This window comes from Prenolepis imparis, unplaced genomic scaffold (assembly GCF_030444845.1).
Source record: "Prenolepis imparis isolate NDT839.2.m4 unplaced genomic scaffold, iyPreImpa1.0 SCAF_4, whole genome shotgun sequence".
Taxonomy (NCBI): domain Eukaryota; kingdom Metazoa; phylum Arthropoda; class Insecta; order Hymenoptera; family Formicidae; genus Prenolepis; species Prenolepis imparis.
Window position 1 is genome coordinate 8,319,196 of NW_028141162.1, and position 23,300 is coordinate 8,342,495.

The 23,300-nt window shown below is 39.1% G+C and overlaps 2 protein-coding genes across 7 annotated transcripts in view; one reads left to right on the forward strand and one right to left on the reverse strand.

The window, feature by feature from the left end:
* The window catches only part of Ten-a (Teneurin-a transmembrane protein), a 466,667-nt gene that overhangs the window by 284,657 nt on the left and 158,710 nt on the right, over nucleotides 1-23,300 (reverse strand). For 4 of the 6 annotated variants that reach the window (XM_083036191.1, XM_083036189.1, XM_083036187.1 and 1 more), the window contains 4 exons: nucleotides 19,260-19,463; nucleotides 18,499-18,663; nucleotides 11,946-11,972; nucleotides 9,817-9,990 (listed from right to left, as the gene is read on the reverse strand). In XM_083036191.1, the coding sequence (XP_082892317.1) occupies nucleotides 9,817-9,990; nucleotides 11,946-11,972; nucleotides 18,499-18,663; nucleotides 19,260-19,463 (570 nt within the window). The remainder of the gene's footprint in view (nucleotides 1-9,816; nucleotides 9,991-11,945; nucleotides 11,973-18,498; nucleotides 18,664-19,259; nucleotides 19,464-23,300) is intronic. The other 2 variants (XM_083036192.1, XM_083036190.1) reach the window with 1 other exon arrangement.
* Nucleotides 1-23,300, forward strand: part of LOC145935111 (uncharacterized) — a 194,950-nt gene that overhangs the window by 14,871 nt on the left and 156,779 nt on the right. The gene's annotated exons all lie outside the window — the stretch shown is intronic.

A 23,300-nucleotide genomic window follows, 5' to 3' on the forward strand; every position in this document is an offset into this window, starting at 1 on the left:
TCGCCTCTGGGATTCTGCCGGTTTCCCGCATGCAACTTATGATCGTTACTAACGGAACATTATGTAACTTGCGATAAGCGCGTAATAGTTCATTCTAATCGTTATTTAAAACGCGCCCTCCCCCGTATCGTGCTGGACCTGTTAACTCCTCTGTAATCTTCCTGAAACGTTACTAATTGTATTAAGTCGACCCTGGGCCCCGAGGCTGCTATACGCGTGTAAATTTACTACTCATCGTAAAAAGGAGCACATCCTTTTACATAGCATGTTCGTACGCGCGGAATATTTGGAGTTACTCGTTCTAATTAACATTAAATAACATTTCGTTCCTTCGTTAACGTACGAAGGAAAATGACGTGTCGTTGTTAAGCGGTTGGATCAATTTCCAGGGGAGCAGACTTTGCGCACATTCGATGATTCGTTAAAATCGCACGTTTTTCCGTTCGATTAATGCATTATCGAAGGTATATTTTTAAGTATTTTCCCGGGCGAGAGAGAGAACTTTACCTGACGAAGATGACAGCGCAAAATCCGACATTTAACGTCTTCTTGCTTCGCAAGTTATAACATCGCGAACTTTATTCATTGACGTATAAATGATTCCCCTAAATTGCATTCACCGGATTTGCAAACAAAAGTGTATCAAGAGACGGGGGGAGCTGTAGAGGTTTGTATAAACGTCCAGGCAGCGAGGAATGGAGAAAGATCGAGTTATTAGTAATTTGAATATTTATAGAGCGGCGTGAGAGAGTTAACCGTGTATTTTTTCGTTTTAATAATCACGAGTCGCAAATTTAATTTCTGTTGTCTAAACGTTCTTCGGTGGTTTCGCCGAAGTATAATCGCAGCGGCGCCACTGCGCTTAAATATATTTCGAGGCAATTATCGTTCCGAGTGAATCAATGATAAGTGAATAATTTCAAACGAAAGAATTTTGCAGAAACGATTATCATAAAAAATAGTATCGCTTAACCTACTATTATCATCGCTATTTACAGATATTACTCACACGGGACGGCACGAATGTGCCGCGGATAACTGCGCATTTTTATTCGAGTATCGTATAGGTGAAGAGAGAGAGAGCCGATATAATATTGCGAACGGCCGGGAAAGTCCTATTACTTTCTCCGCTATTACATAAGGCGTCGGCACGTTCGTATTACGATTCGTTTTGCCGGCTCATGTGCATTCAGCTATATGCCAATATCATAAGCTTCGAATTTACCTTCTTCGTGAAATTGGTGCGCAATCTCGATACGAAGGGAGAGCGAGAAGGTAGTTTCTATATGTATATAAGAGTTGGCCTGACGTGACTTCTTCTGCTTACTGCACCAGTCGATAAACGTTATTTTTCTCATATTCGCGCTCTAAATTGTTCATATTGCGTCGTTGCTTCGCTTATTTGTAATAATTATGATTGATTTGGATCATGCGTATTGTATGGACTGGTATAACTTCTGTGTTTCTAAAATATACCAGACCTCATGCAAAATTACTTATCTTAATTAAAATTGGTATCAACAAGTTGCGAAGCGACATAAAGTATTTTTGGTTTTGTCCAAATTATTTATAGGTCACAATATTATATTTCGATAAGTAAATCACGATTATTCCAGTCTACGATAATCTGGTGAAAATAACTTGAATCGAGTTTTCTTATATTTAAATTTTTAAGATGCAACCGGATGATTTAATTTTTTTATCAGGACATTCATAATACAATTGTAGGACAAGAGGCAAATCTTTGTGCTTTCAAAAATAGAAATAATAAATGTAGAGAAATGATCACTTTCTAAATGGTGGCGTTAATGAAAATTAATGTTCTCTTTCAGACCGGTGAATTTTCTATAGCTCCGGGGGTTTTCGTCGTTTTATAATGCCATTCACGAAGGCATTTTAACGAATGGGATAGCTATTCTGCAATTTTTGAGGCAAACTGAGGAAAAACCATTATTCAGCTCTTAATATTCTTGCCAGAGATTGTTTGCAGTAATAGTTTGCAATATCAAGGCATGTTTTTCTTTCGCACTTACCGTCGCGCATTTTGTCGATACTTGTTCAACAAATACACACAGTCGACTTTAAATTGCTATCTCAATCTCTAGCATTTTGTAATCTCGAATTAATTGCGTAATAATTTTTTGCTCTTTTAACTACAGTATTGCACTTTCTTATCGTTGCCTCGTCAATTTCATCCTGGTCGATTTTCAATCGGTTGTTAAATACCTCAATATCATAAAACATCGATCGTGTCTAATTAAACATTGCAATTGTACATCTCGAAAAAGAGGTATCGCAAAAATAGAAAAAATAATAATTATCGAGAAAGTCAAATATATAACATTACTTACAATTAACAACTGACAAATATGCCGGAAATGTTTTGGCAACGATAAATCGAAAGCGACCGGATATAAATTCGATTGTTTCGTGTGTGTGGCTGTTTTTTTTTTCATTGAATGAAATATTTCACAGTAAATTTGCGATATGCTCATTTTGCCCGATTTAAATCCTAGTGCGAATTCCTGTTTCGAGCAATAAATCGCAAACGAGCGTCTTGCCCGTTAATTTATCCATCGAAATTCGATTATCGCGTATTTTGAATATTTGCGGTCTCTGTTCCGCGGAATATCGGAGTTTCCGCGTTCAGAGGATGGTCGTGAAGCTCGGAAGTTGGTTATTATATTAAGAAAAAGTCTCGGTTAGCGGAAATTGGATTTCACTTTTAACCGCGAGATGGAAGTTGCTTAAGAGTCTGCTTCGCTTGCTGGATTTTGATTGTAAACTATTCTATCTCGTTTCCACACGTTTCCGCGGGCGGACCTTCTCGTGCCATCCGGCCGCATTCGAGCCATAGGCAGTCGTTTTCTGCGTACAGATATTATTGGAAAAATATATCGACGCTATAAAAGCCGTGGAAGCCTTTAAGCTGAAAATTGCTTTTAGCCGAAAGTGGGTGTTCCGTCGCTGCAATATTTTTCCGGAAACTAATATTCGATTCAAGGCGTAAATTCGATAATCGCGACGCGTAAGCGCACCGCATTAAATGTGGCATTAATGCCACCCCCTGGTGCTATTTCCGTATCTCTCTTATAAGAGTGCGCGTTACTGCACTGCATTTATAATGTATACAGCGTCATTATTTTTATCGCTGTTTATTGATCGGAAACAAATGATGAATATACATAATTTGACGATCGTTATTTAAATCATTTTTACACGAGATCCGACAAACATTGCTAGGCAAATTTACATTTACATTGTACTTTGTGGAAGCGCAGAGCAAAATTTTTCATATTTTTTTATCCTTTTTTGCATATCTATACATAAAACTTTCGTGACATTTGATACGCATTATCGCAAGCGAAGATGGACTCTCGTTTCACTCTGCGGACGATAAATATTTCAGTTCTCTTATAAATTTCCAGGCGAGTTAAGCGGACGATAAGTATTTCAGTTCTCTCAAGCAGCGGCGCTATTGTTGTCCGGACGATAAGATCTCGCGCTAAATCCAAACCTGGCATCGGTACCACAAGGACAGTTTGAGTTATGTCGTTTGGTACCACAATGAGGAAACTCGGTAGGGACGGTTAGGTGGACGAAGGTTAGGGGAAGCTTTGCTGCATGAAGAAGAAAGAAGATCGAGACAGAAGGGAAAGAGAAAGAGATAGAGAGAGAGAGAGAGAGAGAGAGGAGGTAGTCACGGTAAGAGATCGAGAATTTATAGGAAGAAACGTCTCACGCGAGTACAAATATATCGTTAGGCCTTGCATGGGGTATGTCTGAAATGCGACTCAAGTTTATTCAAATGCTTGCCTTTAAAGTGTGTACACAGTTCCCTGCTATAAAAGGAATGTATCATTAATTTTCGAAAGTTGTAATGAATTGGACAACTAGGGGGAAACACATAAATATAAGATAGCAGACTTACATAATCGAATAAAATCAAATTCGATAAGCTTGTTTCTTTTGTACTTATCACGTACTTATCATGATATATGTTATTATACATTTTACACAACTTTCCGCAAAATATCGAATAGGTGCTCTTCCGTTTTGTTACGTTTGTTATTTTTGGTGCGCGCGTTTTCGCAATAATGGATAATCAATGAATCGAGCTGGTCCTATCTCTTCCGCGGCTTCTCGCAGAATTCGAGCCATTCGAGCCCGGCCGATATTTATCATAGGCTATAATTCTTATTAGAATAATACTGAAGGCTTTCCGTTCCCACATCCGGCCGTGTGTACAACCTTAGTACGAGAGAGTTTCTCTTCCCAAGTATTGTCTCTCTCTCTTTCTCTCTCTCTCTCTTTCTATCTGCTACCCATTCCAAAATATCTCTATTTAAAGCAAAATAAGCAAAATGACGTAACTGGTGGATGTGTGCGGTGTAGGTAATCAGCAGTGGCCAGTGGCTACAGAAACGACGGAAATTGCGCGAAACTAGTGCGGGCCCTATACCGCCGGGATTAGTCTGTCTAATGCGCGTCCACCGTTACAGAAGTTCACTCGGATGCTCTGAAATATGAAGTGGCTTCTGCGTGGTTCCATGTTTATTCCATCGGTCATATCCATCTTCTGCATGGTCGAAGTGGCGCACCGGGCGCAACTACGACATCGCGTTTGTCCGCTTTGAGAGGTCGTATCATTTGGCGGGATCGAGTTAATCTCGTACTACTTCTCGAAACAGCCTCCTTGGCTGTTTTAACAACCTAGCCAGGCCAAAGACAGAATTTTGACTGCGGTTGCCTCTCGCGCTCTTATCAAACTGGGAAAGCTTATATTTCGTTGGACGGATTTTCGCTAAAAGTTTCCGACAAAATTTGAAAAATAAAGAACCATATTAAAATCAAGTTATATGTGAAAGTACCGTAACTTTAATATAAAATAATAAAATTGAAAATGTATTCTCGCAAGGAAGATTTCTTATTATACCTAACGCTATTTTATATGCATAATTGCGGCAATATCTCTAGTCTGCTCGAAAGCGCCGATAATTGACGTGGCATTTTCCTTTGATGAGGCTTTACGAATAAAATATATGAGCTAATAAAATATTTACGGAATAGAGGTCCATTAAATATAATTTTCTCCAACAGAATTATAGATTGAATATATTAAACATTTTTTTTTATCATGTTTTATTTGGACGAATATTGAATTTAACTATTTTTTTCAATTCTTTTTATTATTCTTTGCCAATTGAATGTTTTCGAATTTTAATGCAACTTATATATATAAATTTTTAATTAACTAGCCAATAATATTAACTGCAATATTTAATTCGTAATTAAGCTTTAGGCAGCTCTAAAGCAAATACTGGTGAATTTTCAAGAACGGCGAGCAGGTTTCGTCCGCGTAAAGTGAGAATTTAATAGTCGATGAGACTATATGCTTTTGTATGTTCCTCCTATAACATCCTGAACGTTCTATAAATTGTGGAAAAGCGTCCTATTATATTCTCGTCGCTGGTGTGCTCGTTTTACTTATCGCCGGAGATGTATCTTGCATCCTTAAGCCGCGCAATAGGTTAAAGGCAATTTGTCACGGTACGCGTTATCGCCGTCGTAAACTTTCTTCTTTCATAGTAACTACACGCCGTGCCTTTAAAATATATATTCGCGCTATAAATTTCATTATTTACCTACTTATTAGAGAAATTTAAAACGTCGCATCTTTCCTTCTATTGATATCAGAGAACATAAGAAAATGCAATGTGCATTCGTTATTCGATAGCGTGCGAATAGAATGTAGGGCGTAAGTTTTTTTTCGCATTGACGTTTTGTACATGAGAGACGCAAAGGGACAATCTGGATATGAAAGAGAATCGATACGCGTTAAAGGATGCTCGAGAGGATCGAGTTCGAGATCGCTTCAATGTTCTTGTTAGCGCCGGTGCAAGATGTAATCGCGTAACGAAGTTGCCTCGGAACGACGCTACGATGTAAGTACTCGCTCGAAGCGGAGCGATAATGGCGCGACTCGGCTCGGCTCGGCTCGACGTGGCGTGTGCGCGCCAGTCTCTAATAAATAGTAATTAGCGAGCCGGTAATTAATACAGAGCGATTCTAGCAGGCAGGCACAAAGCATCGCGCGCAGAGTCTTTGCGCCCCTATCTGCGATCCTCTCTCCGGTCAACCAACCGACCTCAAGGCCCACCCGCTATTTTCCACACCTTTTCTCGTGTTCTATATCTTTCTTTCTCTCTTTCTCTCTCTTTATCTCGCGTGTGCAATGACCTCGGTGCTAATGCGACGATTATACTAATAAAATTTCCGTCCACTTTACGGCGCGCGGCGTCTATGCCGGGGCGAGACATTAGGAAGCGCGAGGAACCCCAGAAGAAGGTAAACATTTGCCCGCCTTTCACCCTCGCGCGAGCAAACAACGGCTCGTAGATCGAGTTCATCCTTCGCAGGATGCGAAAGTTCGAAGAGGAGAAGGAGCGATAGTAGAAATTCCTGTTGGAACTCGAAACGATTAAAGAGACCCTTTGAAGCATTATATCGCGGTGCGGCGCTTTCTGGGAAATCAGCCGGGATAAAGTGGTGGTGTATGACGGTCTCCCTTCATACTAGTAGCTAATGACCTCGCGCTTAGTTTCGATGTAATTCGCGTTTAGTTTGATACAGTACGCGAGGATTATCAAACGACGTGAAACTCATCCTGAAGTTTGGTTGCTGGTATAATACTTTATACATTTCCATTAATTAGTTTCATTATTAGTTTCGTATTTTGAATACCTTAGCGATTAGATGGCGATTCGTTCTATTTTCTGGTGATATAATCTTTAAATTAATCTTTTGAATATACAAGACATAATTTATAATACGCTTTATAAATTGCCATTATAAATTGAAAATGTCGCGTCGCTGATATTTTACATTTCAGAAAAAAATTTAATGGAAAATTTTCATATACTATATTATTATGTATTCGGCGCTGTCTTATTTACCGTAAAGCTACTAGACAGGCAAATTTGATTTGAAATTATATTCATTATTATTTTAGCGTTAACGAGAGAAAGAGATGCATGGAGAGACCAAGTGAATATTCGCATGCGCTTCGTAAACTTATAGAACTATGGTGGTGGCCACTTGTACTTAGAGCAAAGTTATGAAGTGTCATTAACTACGTAACTTCCTTAGTTTGGGTGCGTCTCCAATCTGTTCATTACATGACTTTCTCTCGCTACACTCTCTTCGCTCTTTGTAAGTATAGCTTACGTTATTCTTAGCTCTGTATACACATATGTATGTATATCGCAATTTTATCTCTTGACACTATATACCGTGAGCTATCGTGTATTTACAAAAATTCTGTAAAATTTAGTTAAACATTTTTACAAATTAATAAAGCCGTTATCTTTATTCGATATAAATGCAATCGTTGTTATGGAAAAATTGTTTAAAGTCTCTCTGGAGTAACCCATTGTTACTTACTCATGTCAATTCCGATGGGCATATCCCGCGAAAAAAGCCATTGAGAGAGTTATTTGTGCTGTGCACGGCATCGCCATTCCGCGACACACCGCCGCTCCCCGAGGTGCAACAATAATTATTTCTAATTTCCAGTTATGCAAAAATACGCAAAGCTTAAGTACTTTAGATAATAATATCGGTCTCTTCCTAGGCACTCCCGGAGGCGACGTAAATTTTCTTTCGCGAGAAAATATCTAGTCGACCATTGAAAAAGCGGAAATAATTTTCGAAATGTTTTCAATATAAGTCGAGATTATGTAATTTCTTATTTTCTCGTCGCACATTTTAAAGGGTTGTTCCGATTTAAATAAAATATATATTTTTCCGTTCTCTCTTTAATGGAGATGTGCTCATATATTTGATACTAGCGAAAAATACTATGCTCTATTCGTAAATTTCGAGAAAACCGTATCGCGTGTCTGCTGATGCCGACCGTGAGATGAAAGGATAAAATTTCGCATGCATAATTTAATATATATAAAATACGAAAAATCTGATTATATATACACGCGTTGGAAGCGGAAAATACGTAAATGTTTTGAGAAAATGCGCAGTAGAAACAAAACAACATGTACCAGCGACAAAGGTTTTATTATCCGCGCACAAAAAAAATATTCGTATAAGCATATTGCAATATGTGTTCACGTGGTCTGTCACCCCTCCCCCTCTCTCTCTCTCTCTCTCACTCTCTCACGATTATGATATTATCTAGAAAATATCGCGTTTCACGTAACTTTTCGAGCATCGCTCGTTCCTCTCCTAAAGTTTTAGCACTTCGACACAGTTCGACGAACTTGAAACAACGGGATTACAATATCATCCCTATTTGTGTGCGTATACACTATCTATCCATCTCTGTAGCATTATATCCAGTCTCGCTGTGTATATGTATGTATATGTGTGCGTGAACGATATAACTTTCAATAATTTCCTGAAATAGCAGCAAGTTTGGTACACTATGCTTCACGCGGCGCATACATATTTTATAACATGAGGTTACATTATATTCACATAAAGCACAACGCTATCACAAGCTTTGTCTATACATTGAAGTCTTTATAACGGCACGTGGTTCACATCAATTAGTAATTTGCAACGGAAACCAGTATGTATTATTAATAAATCGCGTTGCATCGAGAGCGCGGCAGCGTATTCTTTGTGAGCGAGAGAGAATCGCTGCGTTCGGTCAAACTTTGCGCGCTCTGTTAAAGCGGTACGGATTATCGAGAATGCATTACAATAAATTCCCGTGTAAGCATAGTGAGCCATGTGCGCATTCGATATACTGGCGAAACACTTCGCGTAAAATCCGAGTGATCCCGTGGAAATAAAGTGCGTCGGATAGCGTTCCGTTGTATTCCCATCAAAGACCACGGGTTTACGCATTTCCGGTATATATTTTTTTTTCGTTTTCCGTCGATAATCTCACGATGCCGGCATATTTTTCGGTATTCAAATAATCCGTTATTTAAATTCATATGCGATATATTATAATACACAATTTTCTAGATGCGATTTCAATAAATTGGACAACGCGTATACATATAATTAGCTGTTGCTTGCGCGGATAAAATTACAAGAAATAAAATACAATCGAACTTTGCAAACTACGATGTCGGCGGTGTCACATTAATTGTCATCGCACACGAGTAATCGCGCTTGTCAATATCGCGTTTCTATTATTATACAAGTGTTTAGCGCAGCGGTACGTGAATCGAATGCGACCGTACGTTAATCGCACATATATAATCTCCATGCACATGTGCGCAGCAATGTTCAGGATCGTCACGACCAGTACAAACGATGTTTAGCCGTAGCAATATACTAATGGTATGTACATAGAAATATAGAGAAACGAATATACGCTGAGTATATTTACAATGAATTAATGGGTGCTTTAATGCAAACTCCCCCTTTCACCCTTTTCGCCCCCCCTCCCCCCGAGCTTTTATGGTCTACACCCCATTAGTTTAAACAGATACCTCACACTGACGCACTCTCGCATCTGCACATCTACATAATCGGTGCTGGAGTATGCACCAAATTAAACACTCGCCGCTGAAAACTGAACCGTGTTATATAATGGTATCCGTGGGTTAGCAGAATGGATCACATTACGATTCGATTTTCATTATGTTGCTCTTTTCATGGGGGCCCTCGCACCATTCGCATTTACACTAAATTATGAAGGAATAAATACGCACTCACGCGAGTTTAAAGAGATCTGGTGCGAAATAAAAGTGATTTAGATGTATTTCAATAGAAAGTAATGTGTGAATAATCGAAAGTGCTGTGTAATTTGGACAGATATAATTATAATATGTAGTTACTCACCCGAATACGTCTCGGTCGGCATTTGATCACTTGGCACAGTGAAATTTCCTGATGCGTTTGGTGGGCAACCATTTCGATTTTGTTGCGTGCGTAAAGTATGTGTTGCGTGTAAAGACGGTCCGCGCGGCGGTACTTCCGGCGGCGCAGGTTCTGGAGGGGAATCCCTACCGGTATCTGGAAAGGCAAGACATTATATTTGCCTTTATCGGATGCAAATTGTTCCTTATAATGCAAATTCCACTTTTATAAAAAAAAAGCGTGAACAAATTTGATAAATAATATAATACTGATACTGGGTAACATCTATATAGAACATTTTTTTGTTTTGCATAAACGCGTGCGATGTAACTGTGTAATAGTTGTGTTAAATTATATCGAATCGATCATTTAAGAAACCAAACTATTTTTGTTAATATTCAAGATTAAAAAAAAATTTTTTTTTTCAAAAACAACTTTTGAAAAACTTTGTAATTTTGTTAAGAGTTCTACATATACATATATTTGGTTTTTCAAATAACAGATTTATTTCATACGTTGATAAATTTAAATAATTTGGTGTTTATCTTGTGGATTATTGATTGAATGATTCTATCGGTGTAATTCCATCCATTTTGCTGCAATATCATTCTCTCTTATATTGTGGCATTCGTGAAATTGTAGTCTGGTCACATTAGAAATGCCGCGAGCAATTAAGCGGTATCAATAATTAGGCATCTTTTCGCTACATTTTATGCATGCAAAGAATCTATCTGCAGTTGCACGACGAAAATTAATTACCTATTATAGGCGAAGGAATGTACAAGGAAATACTGAATAATAATGGAGTGCTATAATTGAGATATTAATGGCGTATTGCAATGTACTAGTATCATTAACCATAAATGTACATTAAAAGCTGCGACAACGATAGGATATAGATAGGATAATGCGCCATGTGTGTCTCGGTTTAGTAAATGTCAAGTAATCAAGCATATATACATATACATATGTATATGTACGAGTTAATAACGGATGTATTTTCTGAGAATTTCGTAAATTCTTGTGTTTTAAATATAAACTAATTATGATGAGCTTTAACAGCAATAGTAAAAATTTTCCATTTCTAACGGCATCTCTTCACCGTTGGCCCTTCGGGGCTCAGTGTTGCGGGCGTTTCTGTAGTTAAGTTACTTATAAAGTTGTTCAAACTTGAAAGGAACTTCACCAAAGAATAATTAAAGTTACCTAAACATAAAGAGCACAAAAAAGCGCCTACCAGGCATGTCGAGGGCAACAAAAATATTTGAGCGTATACCCACGAAAAGTTTGTGTCTTATAGAAAGCGTCCGCATAATTAATATTCAAAAATAATAAAACGCTGATTTAATTAATGCATAGAATATATTCGAAAAAAAGTTTTTTCTTCGAATATCTTATATATATATATATATCAAGTCAAGATATACCTATATCTATATATATATCTTGACTTGACATTTTATATTATTTATACCAGTTATAATTAGGAATTAGCCGAAACAGCCGACGGTGATGTAATAAACCGATACCACGTTGAGCATATATACATAATTGGAGCAATGTATAACCATTAAAGGTTGTTAATGTTACAGAGCACATTATTGTAAATCAAGTTTAACTGCAATACAGTGGTCTATCGCGCTTTCGTGAAGCTACGTAACTTGGTTGCGGTAACTCGGATGTAGGATAATGGAATTTCGGTCCCTGGTCCTGCGGATTAAAATCTATTAAGCGAGTCGTTATAACTTATGGATGTATGTTGTAGATGTTAAGACAATTACTCGAACTACATAGTAAACACAGTATTGAGTTTAACATCTTATAAGTTATCACAATTCTTTGCATTGACAAACAAACCACTTTCTTCAACACTTTACAAGCAGAACATTATAAATTTTTGCAAAAGCAATAATATACATAATATATGAACGAAATATATATATATATATATATAATCTTTGCAAAATTATATACATATAAAACAACGCATCTTTGTATCTTCTCACATTTGTTGCACAATTTTGTATTCTTAATTATAATTATTATAAAATGCATATGCACATCAATTTCAACGATAAAGCTATACTTTCTACCGCTGACTGCTTACATACCTGTAAAGTAAATAGGCCTGGGCAGACCTGTGTGCCAAGGAATGTGCAGAGAGAAAAGTGCATTAGTGCGGCGGGATTAGCATGTGCACATGTGAAAATTTCAACAAAAGATTGCATCATGCAAATGGAATGATGAGCCAAAATTTAACTTATTATTTACAATAGATATACATATATTTACATTACTGTAGTAGCTTATTATGTTAGACAAATTTGCACGAAGGCGCACTACAGAGCATTTTAAATGAAAAATCATAATCCTTTAATTGTATATATTTGGACATCTCACATTGAGATTCTGCGAATAGTAACATTAGCTATTGATGTGGGATAATAATAGGTCATATTAACTGGCGACTCCTCGTCGACAGGATTATGGATTTTCCATTAATTAATTGATGCTCAAAGTGAATATATCAGAGGGAAAGGAAGGTGCTATTTCGTGATTAATTTAATAAATTCACGCGAAAGATGAAATATATCACAAATGCATATCAGAATGCGATTGAACCGGATGACATTGAAGGTTAATGCAATCATCATGTACGTGAATCACACGATAATGATACAATTGCAATGCGCTCTTTCGCCTCTCGACAACGCTTTGCACCATCGAAGCTATTTAGATTTTTCGACGATTTTCGTCGTTATCACTTGGCCAGATCAAAGTCTAATTAATCGCAAAAATTATAAACGCGATAGAGGAATTATTTCTGCGAAGTCACGTGGGAGCGGCGTCGATATTTTCCGTAATAAGCGGTCATAATCGCTTAATTAAACCGAACCGTGAAATGCGCAATGCGTAGCTGTCATCACCAGCCGCGTCCATCGCATACCTCGAACAACTTTACCGTCGAAATATACATTTGTTCCAGTTATATTGAACAATTTGCCAGCACCGTTCGAGTGCTCGAAACACCTGTAACGCTCAATTACAAAGTCGATATCGCATCGACGATGGACAGGAAAAATCTCGGGGCTGCCGATGCCGGTATCGCGATAGAGAGAGGGCCATTGCCCTCTTCGAATCGTTACGTGTTACTTTGTGCAACTTATAACAATGCAGTACAAACTACGGAATACATTCCGGCTTCGTGATCGTTACACCGTTTTACATGCGTACGCGGCATGATGTAGTACCGAATTAAAGCCCGGGGTAAAGATACATATTTGAGGAAGATTCTTCTGAAATTGCGAAATACGCTATGAATATAACGCTAAATTGCCGGAGTGCGGATGAAAGAGTTAAAACCGTTTAAATTTATTTCGCCAGTTAAATTGCCAAAAGGAAAAATCTTATGATTGAGTGAATTTTTAATAGATCAATTATATCGATAACGAACATCTTTCTCTCTCACGTATTCGTATCAATGTATTCGCATCAATGTATTCGCGACACTATATTTCCTTTTATTTATTTCATATAAAAATACTTAAATTTGCAGATTTTCGCTTAAATTCTACTAAATGACTTATAGTGCTGCGTATGTAAATTTGTCAGCATAGCTAATTAAACGCAGCAAGGATAGGAGATAACGTTGCCCGCATGTGAAGGTTAGATCAATACGATTCCAGCCAATTATGGCTAATACTGGTACATCATTGACCAGTGGTCAAACCGCGTTACTGTCTCTCATAAAGCATAGGTTAGCGTTTACATAACGCGCAAAATAAATCATGCAGTTTCTGATGGCGATAGGCGCAGTGCAATTTCATTCCGCAAAATGATGAACATGATATAACTCTATAATATAGATTTCGCTATTTACATCATATGTAGCTTACTCTCTATCGCTGAATTTACATTTATTGCATTCGAATCAAGATTCGTTTTATTTATTTACCAATTTAACAAGTATTCTTTTTAGGAGTTAAAAAATCTGTTTCACTTATTTTATATTCAATAATCGTAAAACATAAACTGTTTTAATCACACGTTTTATCAGTTTTAATTACTATAATTTTTAAATTTTACGAGATCTATCTGTATATTAGTAATAAAATGTATATTATCAGAGCGCAAAATTAAATTACTTTAAACATTGTTTAAACATTTTTCAATTAAAGGCTCTCAATTTTCTTGACATAATGTTTAAGCGAAATTTACCGATATTGCTTTAGATTGTTATTACAGACGTGACACGCGTACACATACAGCTATTTGGGTTAGCACGACATCTAATTGGACATATTATTGAGCAATATAACGTCGCCGGGGCGGTATGTCTTAGCCAATCGTTGGGAACCAATTATGTAGCGCGCGCATCACCGATACCGAGTTCAACCGAGTTATCCCTTGTCCGCGGGCGGCGAGAAGGGTTAGTCAGACAGTGCAAGGGGATGCAAGGTAGCCGACAGTGACTTGATGCGGTTAGCGATTCGCGTCTGTAATTCGATTTGTCGGTCTAACGCCTCCGCGTCGGAGAGTACACGTTCATGTAAATACGAATTATTTGCCGGAGCTATACCAGAGCGCAGAGTATTGCCGCGATGGTAGCTACTGTCCGATGACCAGTCCGACGAATCGTTCCGGCTTGACTCCTTCCGGACCAAACACAGTCTAATAAACCGAGTTAGCATTCGTGAATGCTTCGTCCGAACTGTCTCGTACAATTTCTGCGTACCGCATTCGCCGCTTTCATTCGCGCAAAAGACACACAACATTGTGTGCGTCTGCATGCACACTACCATGTTGCTGAATTGCTAGAACGATTTTTTAACGATTTTTAACAATTTTAACAAAGTTTTTAACGATTTTTTTATTGTATTTTCGGACTTTCAATACGAAAGTGAAGTAGTGTTACTAACTCATCTGTACGTTTGACCAACGAAAGTGCCTCTAAATCTTTTTTTCCTGGTTTATCAAAAAAATAATCGACAAAACGTAATCAAATATAATCGAAGCAACGTAAAGTTTTTTATTTATAAAACAAACTTTATGACAATGAATTCGCGAAGGTTATGAAAATTCATAAATATCACGTCGCTTGTAATCCGAGCATTATACGATAATTTACGACAATTAAGCTCGCGTATCGATTACATTTTATTTGAATTATTGATCTTAGCGTATTGTGATAGCACTAAAAAGTGATGAATCTATGAATTCTCTTTCTCTCTCTCTTTCTCTCTCTGCGAATAATTAAAAGATCGCATTGCAAACGATTAAATGTAATAATAGATTCGCGTTGTCATAGATATTCAGTCCGGAAAAAGGTAACCCAATAAAAAGAAAAGAACGATAACTGTAATGGCGAACACGGACTATTGGCATAGTTCGCAAGTGGTGCTTCAAATTATTCCTATTCGGCGAAACCTGGCATTTATCCAAGCAGACACACTTGCATATAGTTTCCTGAATGGTCAATGTAACAAAAAGTATTCGATTACAGTTAGAACTTGTGATGCGAATTAACTGTTCTTTATTAAACGCATTGTCTTTTTAAGCAATGAATTATTTACTCTATCCTGTTATCAATCATTTATCAAAAGTGCTGGCATACATTCGTCGCAATGCACGCTTTTTTAAAAACTTTTGCTCGACTATATGAGTCAATTGATTTCTCGCGGATTTATTTTGTTCGTGTGTGTAATACATACATATATATATATATATATATATATATATATATATATATATGCAGAACCTACTGTAAAACCTACATCAATCGGACGAATTGATAGCATCAAGCTTGCTGGTGCGCGTGATTCGTTCCACGGCATTAAATGCAACAACCCGCATCAGAGCCCGTCAAAAATTACCAACCATCATTGAACGATTGCGAAAACCCGCGGAAAATTTATTTTTCGCCGACGATGATTTGTTTCTGCGTATATTTACGTGGCGTGTGCAATTATTAATTTTTACAACAATTATACTTTTTTTTATTAATTGATATAATTGTATATACATTTAAGGAACTTGATAGTTGTTTGATAGTCGGACCGTAGTAATAAAAATTTAACAAATTTAACCAAATTTAATAAATTTAAATTATAATGAGATATTATTATATTTATCTATTTACTCAGTTTGTCTGTAACATTCGTTAATCTGAAGTTACTTTATATATTCTGTACAGAGAGTCAACACTTGTGGAGGATTATAGCTGCATCGTGTATTAATTTTTTATTTCATGGCGATAAATACACTCATTTAGCGAATGTATTTCATGCTTTGTGATAGTAAATTAACGTAATGTAATGTTATCGGGTTTCGCGCGCGTATACCAATTCAATAAGGCTCTCCTAGACTGGGTCACATTAGACTACGGCGGTCTAATGTAATATCAATCGTCTTTCTGGCGATGGCGCGCACGCGGGGTTAACGCGGGTAAGCTCTGACCGTTGGGAGCCATTTGCTAATAGATGCCGCGACATGCCTCCATTAGACCGCAGGGACATACTGGCAAGCAATATCCCATCGGAGATTCAGACTCGAATTACTGCTTACGAGATCCTGGTAATTATACGTGGGATCTTGCCGCATTTTATATAACACTGTTTATATTAATTTATAATAATTCTCTGTTTATATTACACGTATATTGTATAATTATATTCTGCAATTAATATCTCGTTAGAACAATCTTGAAATTGTGATATAAATTGTTGAAAGTAACGTGTAAATCTAACAATAAGTCACGGAGAGAAAATTAGCAAAGACGATGAAATAAAAAAATAAGGGAAAAACTTTGCACCACCCTTCTCGCAAGATTACTCTATCTTTATGCATGATACGGTATACGTTGGCGTCTACATATATATTATACATACGATGTAGCTGTATCAAAACGCACGCGTTGAAAATGCCCGCGAGTGAACGTCAGGAGCTTAATTCGCGTCGCTAATTTCTACGGAAACCTAACGTGAATAATGCGATCGCGCAGTCAGGTGAGCGGGAGAAATGCGGCCTTCGAAGACTGAAATTCCTGAAATAACCGTCTACGAGGTGTACGGTGTGGAAGCTCGCTCCTCACCTTCCCTCTCGCCCGCCCTTACACCAGCTTTCTATCCGACTATCCTTCGACGCCCTTTCATCCACGATCTCGTCGTCGTCGTCTCGCGATATCGGTGAGACTAATTGGCAGCCAGCATCCCTCGAAGCCGACGTGACCGCATCGACGTCGCGTCGGCACGAAATGAGATCCGACGAAATTTCGTTTAAAACTTAGCCGACGAGCGTAAGCCGCTCTCGTCGACCGCGGCTACACCGCGTCGGCTCCTCAAAACCACAATGCTACTTTCTCGTCTCCTGGCTGGCAGTCGAGGGCTGGCGTTATACGGTGAGACGACGCTAAGATAGCGCGCGCGCGCATAGCTCGGCAACGACGGGAGACCTAAATACTGTTGACGTTTCGAAACAATATAGTCGCCGGGGTCGCACGCTAACTTCGACAGTATGCTCTCTAACTAGCCGAGCTCGGGCGCCAACTGTTAACTCCGTTAGCCCTTCGGGTTCGAATCTTTCTCTCCTCCAGCGTTCGCGCTACGCCCTCATTGCCGTGCCCGTTACCGACACTGTTGGTGTTGCTACTGGTACGTTACTGTGTATCGGACAACAATAAACCTAACTGCCAAAATAGGTCCTATAGTTATTTAATGAGCCGGCGCATAATGTAGTTTGTCGATTACGACATTGTTCGCCGGACAATAATGCTCCAGAAATGTTTGCCTTTGCCAAGATCTTTCGCCTTTGGCTTGTTTCGTGGAGCTTCACAACCGCACATGTGTGTCGGTGGGAAGTGCGAGACAAGGGATGCTCGTAATGAGAACAATATTTGTAATTAGAATCGCAGCTACGTATATGCGTAGATGTTGCTTTAGGATAAGATTAACAACAGAGATAGCGCGTTTTCTTGTGCTTCAAAGTTATTGCTGAGATAGTGCGTAGATGAGAATCTGTTTTGATTAATAATAGTAACTACGTCTTGTACGCGGAGTTTAGAAAAGATCGAGGTTAAAAATGCTTGCTGTAAACGTACAATTTCGAATAATTGATTACGCTCGCATAACATGTTTTAGCGAAAGTTTCTCGAGAGATACGAGAAAGTATAAGATTTGTAAATCGAATTTTTCACATATGATTTCTTCTTTTCCGTCAGCGTGTCTGAATGACTATTAATATTAACCTTTTAACGAGGAACACGTTTACTCGAAACCTGATTTAACTTCGGCCAGGGGCTCGATACCAGCCAGTAACTCGATTAGTCCGGTAATCGCATTTGAGGCATGGATCGTTAACTTATCGCACCGCGGCAAATTTTACGTCGTGATTTAAAGGGTCGATCCGCTCAGGGCGATCGGCAAGAATTTATTCTGATCCTTCGCAATCGTATCGATTTCTTTGTCGAAATCTTTAATAGCGCACCACTTTTTGTATTTCTCGGCTTATTGGAATTCAATAGTTATCAATAGTCGTCTCGAGCAACGATATACGAATGTCATGCGATATGATGCGATGGTCATGCATATGAAAATAATTATTGTACAATAATATGCGCGGGAAAAAAAAAAAAAAAAAAAAAACAAGAAGCGTTGAATGTTGTCTCACCGTTGGTGAGATGTATGCGAGTGTGTTCATCGGGGAAGACAGTTTCAGAACGGTCACTCGCGGTAGAACTACTGCTCAAAGCGCTTGCGTGACCTCGACGTGTTCTACGACCTAGGGTACCGCCGCCGGAAATCGTCTTTTTTGCGGGCGCCGCGTAAACGGTATCTGCAATGAGAAGAAGATACAAATATTTTTAAATAGCTGGATAAGAAGTTCTTTCCTTCAGAGAGAGCGCCGGTTTTGCTAACGAGCGAGAGCCGTGCCGCTTAATTCAATCTTCCATTAGCGCGTGGACAAAGAAAATTCTTGAATCCCTTTAATCCTTTCGAAATTACTTTTAAAGAAGCGAAATTATTTGTAAGATTAAGCGAAGGTATTTTTCATGTAAGCTTACTTTTAACTTATTCTAACAAGTAAAGTTTGTATATTCCGCCCTAAAATTATATTCTAACATTTTAATTAAGTATCTATATGACAATTTTTTTTAGCGCGACTAAAGGCATATAATATCTAAGATGAATACGAAATATCATACATGTATTAAAACGCGAGTTCAAATGGTATAGCCGTTATGTATTATATGTCATATCGATTATCATTTAAAATTGTCTTTCTCTACCGGAACGAGCTCATCTTGCACGCGTTACAGTTGTAATGTGCAGTATAAAATTGTGTTTGATGAGATTCATCTTGCGGTGAGCCCGTAAGTATCATCTTGCGTGCACACCGCAACCCGTTCGCGGTTCTAATTAACTCCCTACCATTGCCGTTGCGAGATCTCTCGGAAGATATGCTGCCGTTATAATGATGCCGGCGAGAGTTTGTGCTTTCGAGGGGAAACGGAGAAGCTTGCCGATGATTCGGTGTCAAGGTTGGGGGCGGCGTAGGGAATGGCGTCGTTGGATTGTCCGTGGTTGCTGCGCCTTCCGTGTCGGATGCCGTACGGTACGATCTGTCTCCCGCATCTGCGTACAAATTAATCACACGTCAATGTCGTTCATTTTTATTAGCTCGACATCTTTAACAAGATATATAGTATATCTACATATGATATATTTTTAAAATTAATTTTTAATTTCTTAAATTAATTCCTTGTTTCCTAATTCTTCAATTAATTTATTAAATAAGATTCTATTTTTATACGCGCTTGACTTATATTAACAATACGGAACTTGTCGGTGCGAGTTAAACTTTCATCGTGTTTTATCTATGAATTCTTTATCCGTTAACCTGTAAACCCGTTTTATCCGCGAGTAGGAGGCTACTTGCGGATTACCGCGGGCACACATGATGATACCACATATGAACGCGCATCTCATCTATCTCTTCACCTATCTCGGGAACAGTGAGGCCTGTTATGAACGCAACCATCATTCCGTTTTAGACAGATCCCCTGCTGCGATGTTACTGTGTACCTAGCTTTTCGTCCTCTATCGCCAGTCGACATTTCCGCCAGCTCTCTGTTAGATTTCAGAATTTCATCGCGCGGTGCCGCTTTGATTTACATTTGCTTAAGCTGGCACACATCTAAACTGTTAAAGGCGCTTGTCACCAAAATAGTGTCACTCCGAAAGAGCGTACATTTATGCGGTGCGCGTGATAGCGGAACATAAGAAGTGTGGAATAGAGGAGACTTTTTTAAAGCGTAAGAGAGACGTCGGTATATGCTTGATGCACTAACACGCACAATGTGCGTACGTATATAGGTACGGCTGTATTTTTAACCACGTTGACGTACAAGGTGTACCGAGAGTTATTTCTTTGATGTATATTCAAAGATACGCAGGGATGACGCTGAAAGGATAAAGTGAGAAAATATAGTTAGCCACGCCAAAGAAGGAATTTCTCTGTGTGACATTACACACTCTCAATTATCCTTCTGTCGATGATTGAACGCTATCGTGAAATTACTTTTATTTGCAATTTTCAGAATCTGTCTTCGGCCTGTATACATTTGACGAAAGTTCAGTAATTAAGAAGAGCAGCGTCATATACTTGATGAGGCATCCGTTGCGGATATATATACATATATACATATATATATCCTTTTATTAGAAGCAAATGACTTTGCGATATCACGCGTTTGGCCTGTTAATTGGCAGATAATTGCCGGTTGCAGGAATGCACGTTTTAATTCACTATTAAACTTGGTTGTGGCGGACAAAAGGGGTAAAATCATAGTGAGAAAAGATCGGGGTGGGAGTTTTGTATGGAAGGGAGGATGAGATCGAATCTTGTCGGTAATTAATGAGTAAAGTTTTACAAATAGCCGAAGGCATAGTCACTAAACGCTTTAGCGAGCTCGTGAATCCCATTCACGAGCAGAGTATCTGTACGCAAAAGTAAGTTTTTAATTGATAATTATCATTTCTCGTACGAGAGGGAAAGAGATAGGCGACATCTCGCGATACGTTATACCGTTTCGTTAATTAAGAATAGAGAGAATGAATTAACAATATTTCAGGAAATTGTGATTAAAAAAGCATAGTATATACAAATATTTATTTTTTTACGATTTATAAATTAAGCGCAAATATAAAAAATCGAATATATAATATTGACATTCTCGTAAATTTTCCATCATCTTTTGTTCTATCATTTCTGGCTGAAAATCGATATTCGAGCGGTAAAAAGAGACTTAACAAGGGCGTTAATTACGTTTTTGCCCCACGTTCTAAATGTTGTTTGCATCGAGATGAACGCGCTCGTCGGAAGTGACGCGCGACCGCGGATTGACAAATCAGATCGGGGGAGGGCGAGGACCTACGCGCGAGCGCGGAACAAGCTCGAGGCGACTTGCGGGTTACCTCGGGACATCAAAGATTCGAAGTGCTTTCTGCCGTCTACCTCTTCTCTCCCTGCTCTCGAAGCCGCCGTTGTAAGCGCACTCACGATATAAAGAGAGATACGACCAAGATGGGCACCGTGATAGCCGAGACGTCTGAGAGTGAGTAGCCGAGGGCCGGGGCAGTGGCGCTGATATTGCTCGCATTAAACTTTCATATTCAATCTTGCCACCCACTGTTGGGGCCCCCTTTCCCGCGGTTCCCGGCCCCTCGTCTCGCTCTGCCGTACGAAGAGAGCCCCGGCATCAACCCCACATGTAATTGTGTTATGCCCTCTTCTCTCCCTCCGTCGTCTTTCTCTCTCTCTCTTTCTCCCTTTCTCTCTCCCTTCCTTACTCTTCACTAAACCCCAGCCGCTCTTCCTCTTCCTCCTCCGACCTTTCCTCTTCTCGTCTACCCATTTCCCTTCGGCACGACCTCGGTCACCCTCTTGCTCACGCGATTCCGCTACGCCCTCGCGATGCTCTTCCTTTCTATATTGGATTTTCTAATACATATGGATTCGAAAATGTCGCCGTGACGTTTAAGATACGTCGTCGCGTCGCTCCTTTATCGGCCGCTTGCCATGTCGCTTTCGGACCGATGGATGCGACAAATGACTATGATTGCTATTTCTTTCGGTTCGCGTTCTTCATTGAGATAGCGAGATATGTTGGTATTAGTGAAACGACACATATATATTGCATGATAAAAATTATACATTTCCTACACGCTTCTTTTAAAATAAAAAAAAATGTATTTTCTGTAGAAGCAATATTGAAAATATTATAAAACGTAAGAGCTTCGCGCGTAAACGCTTTTAGTTTTAGTTTAAATTAAATTCTAAAGTTTAAATTCTTCCAGCATGAAATTGATAATCAATAGAGTTTATAATAATAATATAATATATATAATACTATTTGAAAATTATTAATTACGGCAGCGTTATAATATCTAAATGGAAACTCTCGGCGTTCGAAATTCATCGATATACATACATATATACTCGTGAGCAACGCACGTGCTCTCTCTCTCTCTCGCATCGATCGCGCGAGAGAGCGTTAACCACGTAACAACATCTCTCGCTAGCACGTCGACGTAGCAAAACGAACAGTCGGCGCTTATCTTTAATCGCCCGTTAATCATCGGCGCCGATCGCGTGCTCACCGGTGTCCCCTTTCGACACTTTCGTGCGAGTGCACGCGGGGCTAGCCGGACGATTTATCTCGCAAAGCACACGGGGGCTGCTCTGCCATCGCGCTCCCTCCGACACTCGCTCGGAATTTACAGTCGTGTCTCGTCCTGTCCGGTGGCATTTCTTCACCCCGGCAACGATTCCTTCCGTGGCGACTAAACGCGCGGCGGGTGGGCACCGGCGCGACAAGGAAAACCGTGGTATGTCGTGTGCACACGATGCATTTTGTTTGTAGGGGGATTGTTGCCATGGCAGCGAACTGCGAACATCGAATGCACTTCGCCCTGGCGCGGCGCGCGGTAGTCGACACGGCTCGTAGACCACGAGCGAGCTTGCGGAAGTGTAAGCCTCTGGCTGCTTTCGCAAGCTCAACGCGCAACGGCCCGTGCATACGTCTACCTCTACCTGGACACGGTAGACGACGCGACTTCGGGCGATGCGCGCGTTCATTTTCTTCCGAATTTTGCTCGTGAACGGGAGCAGCCTCGCTATCCGCATAATTAACATCTTTTCTCTCTCCAATGATTTTGTGTATCGAGTTAAAATGCGCGAATACGAGATACTATATCAATAAGATGTATTTTGCCGAATAAAACATAATAGCTTCTATAGCGTCTGGATTTATATAGACGATGATCGGAAGAAAAATTTAATAATCATCGACTGATTAACGCATATTATATTTTTATAGCTATTCTAGTCGTCATTATAATAGTCGAAATTTTATAATTCGGATATGAAAGTGCGTAAGGCAGTTGCAATATGCGGTTCCTTAAATATAT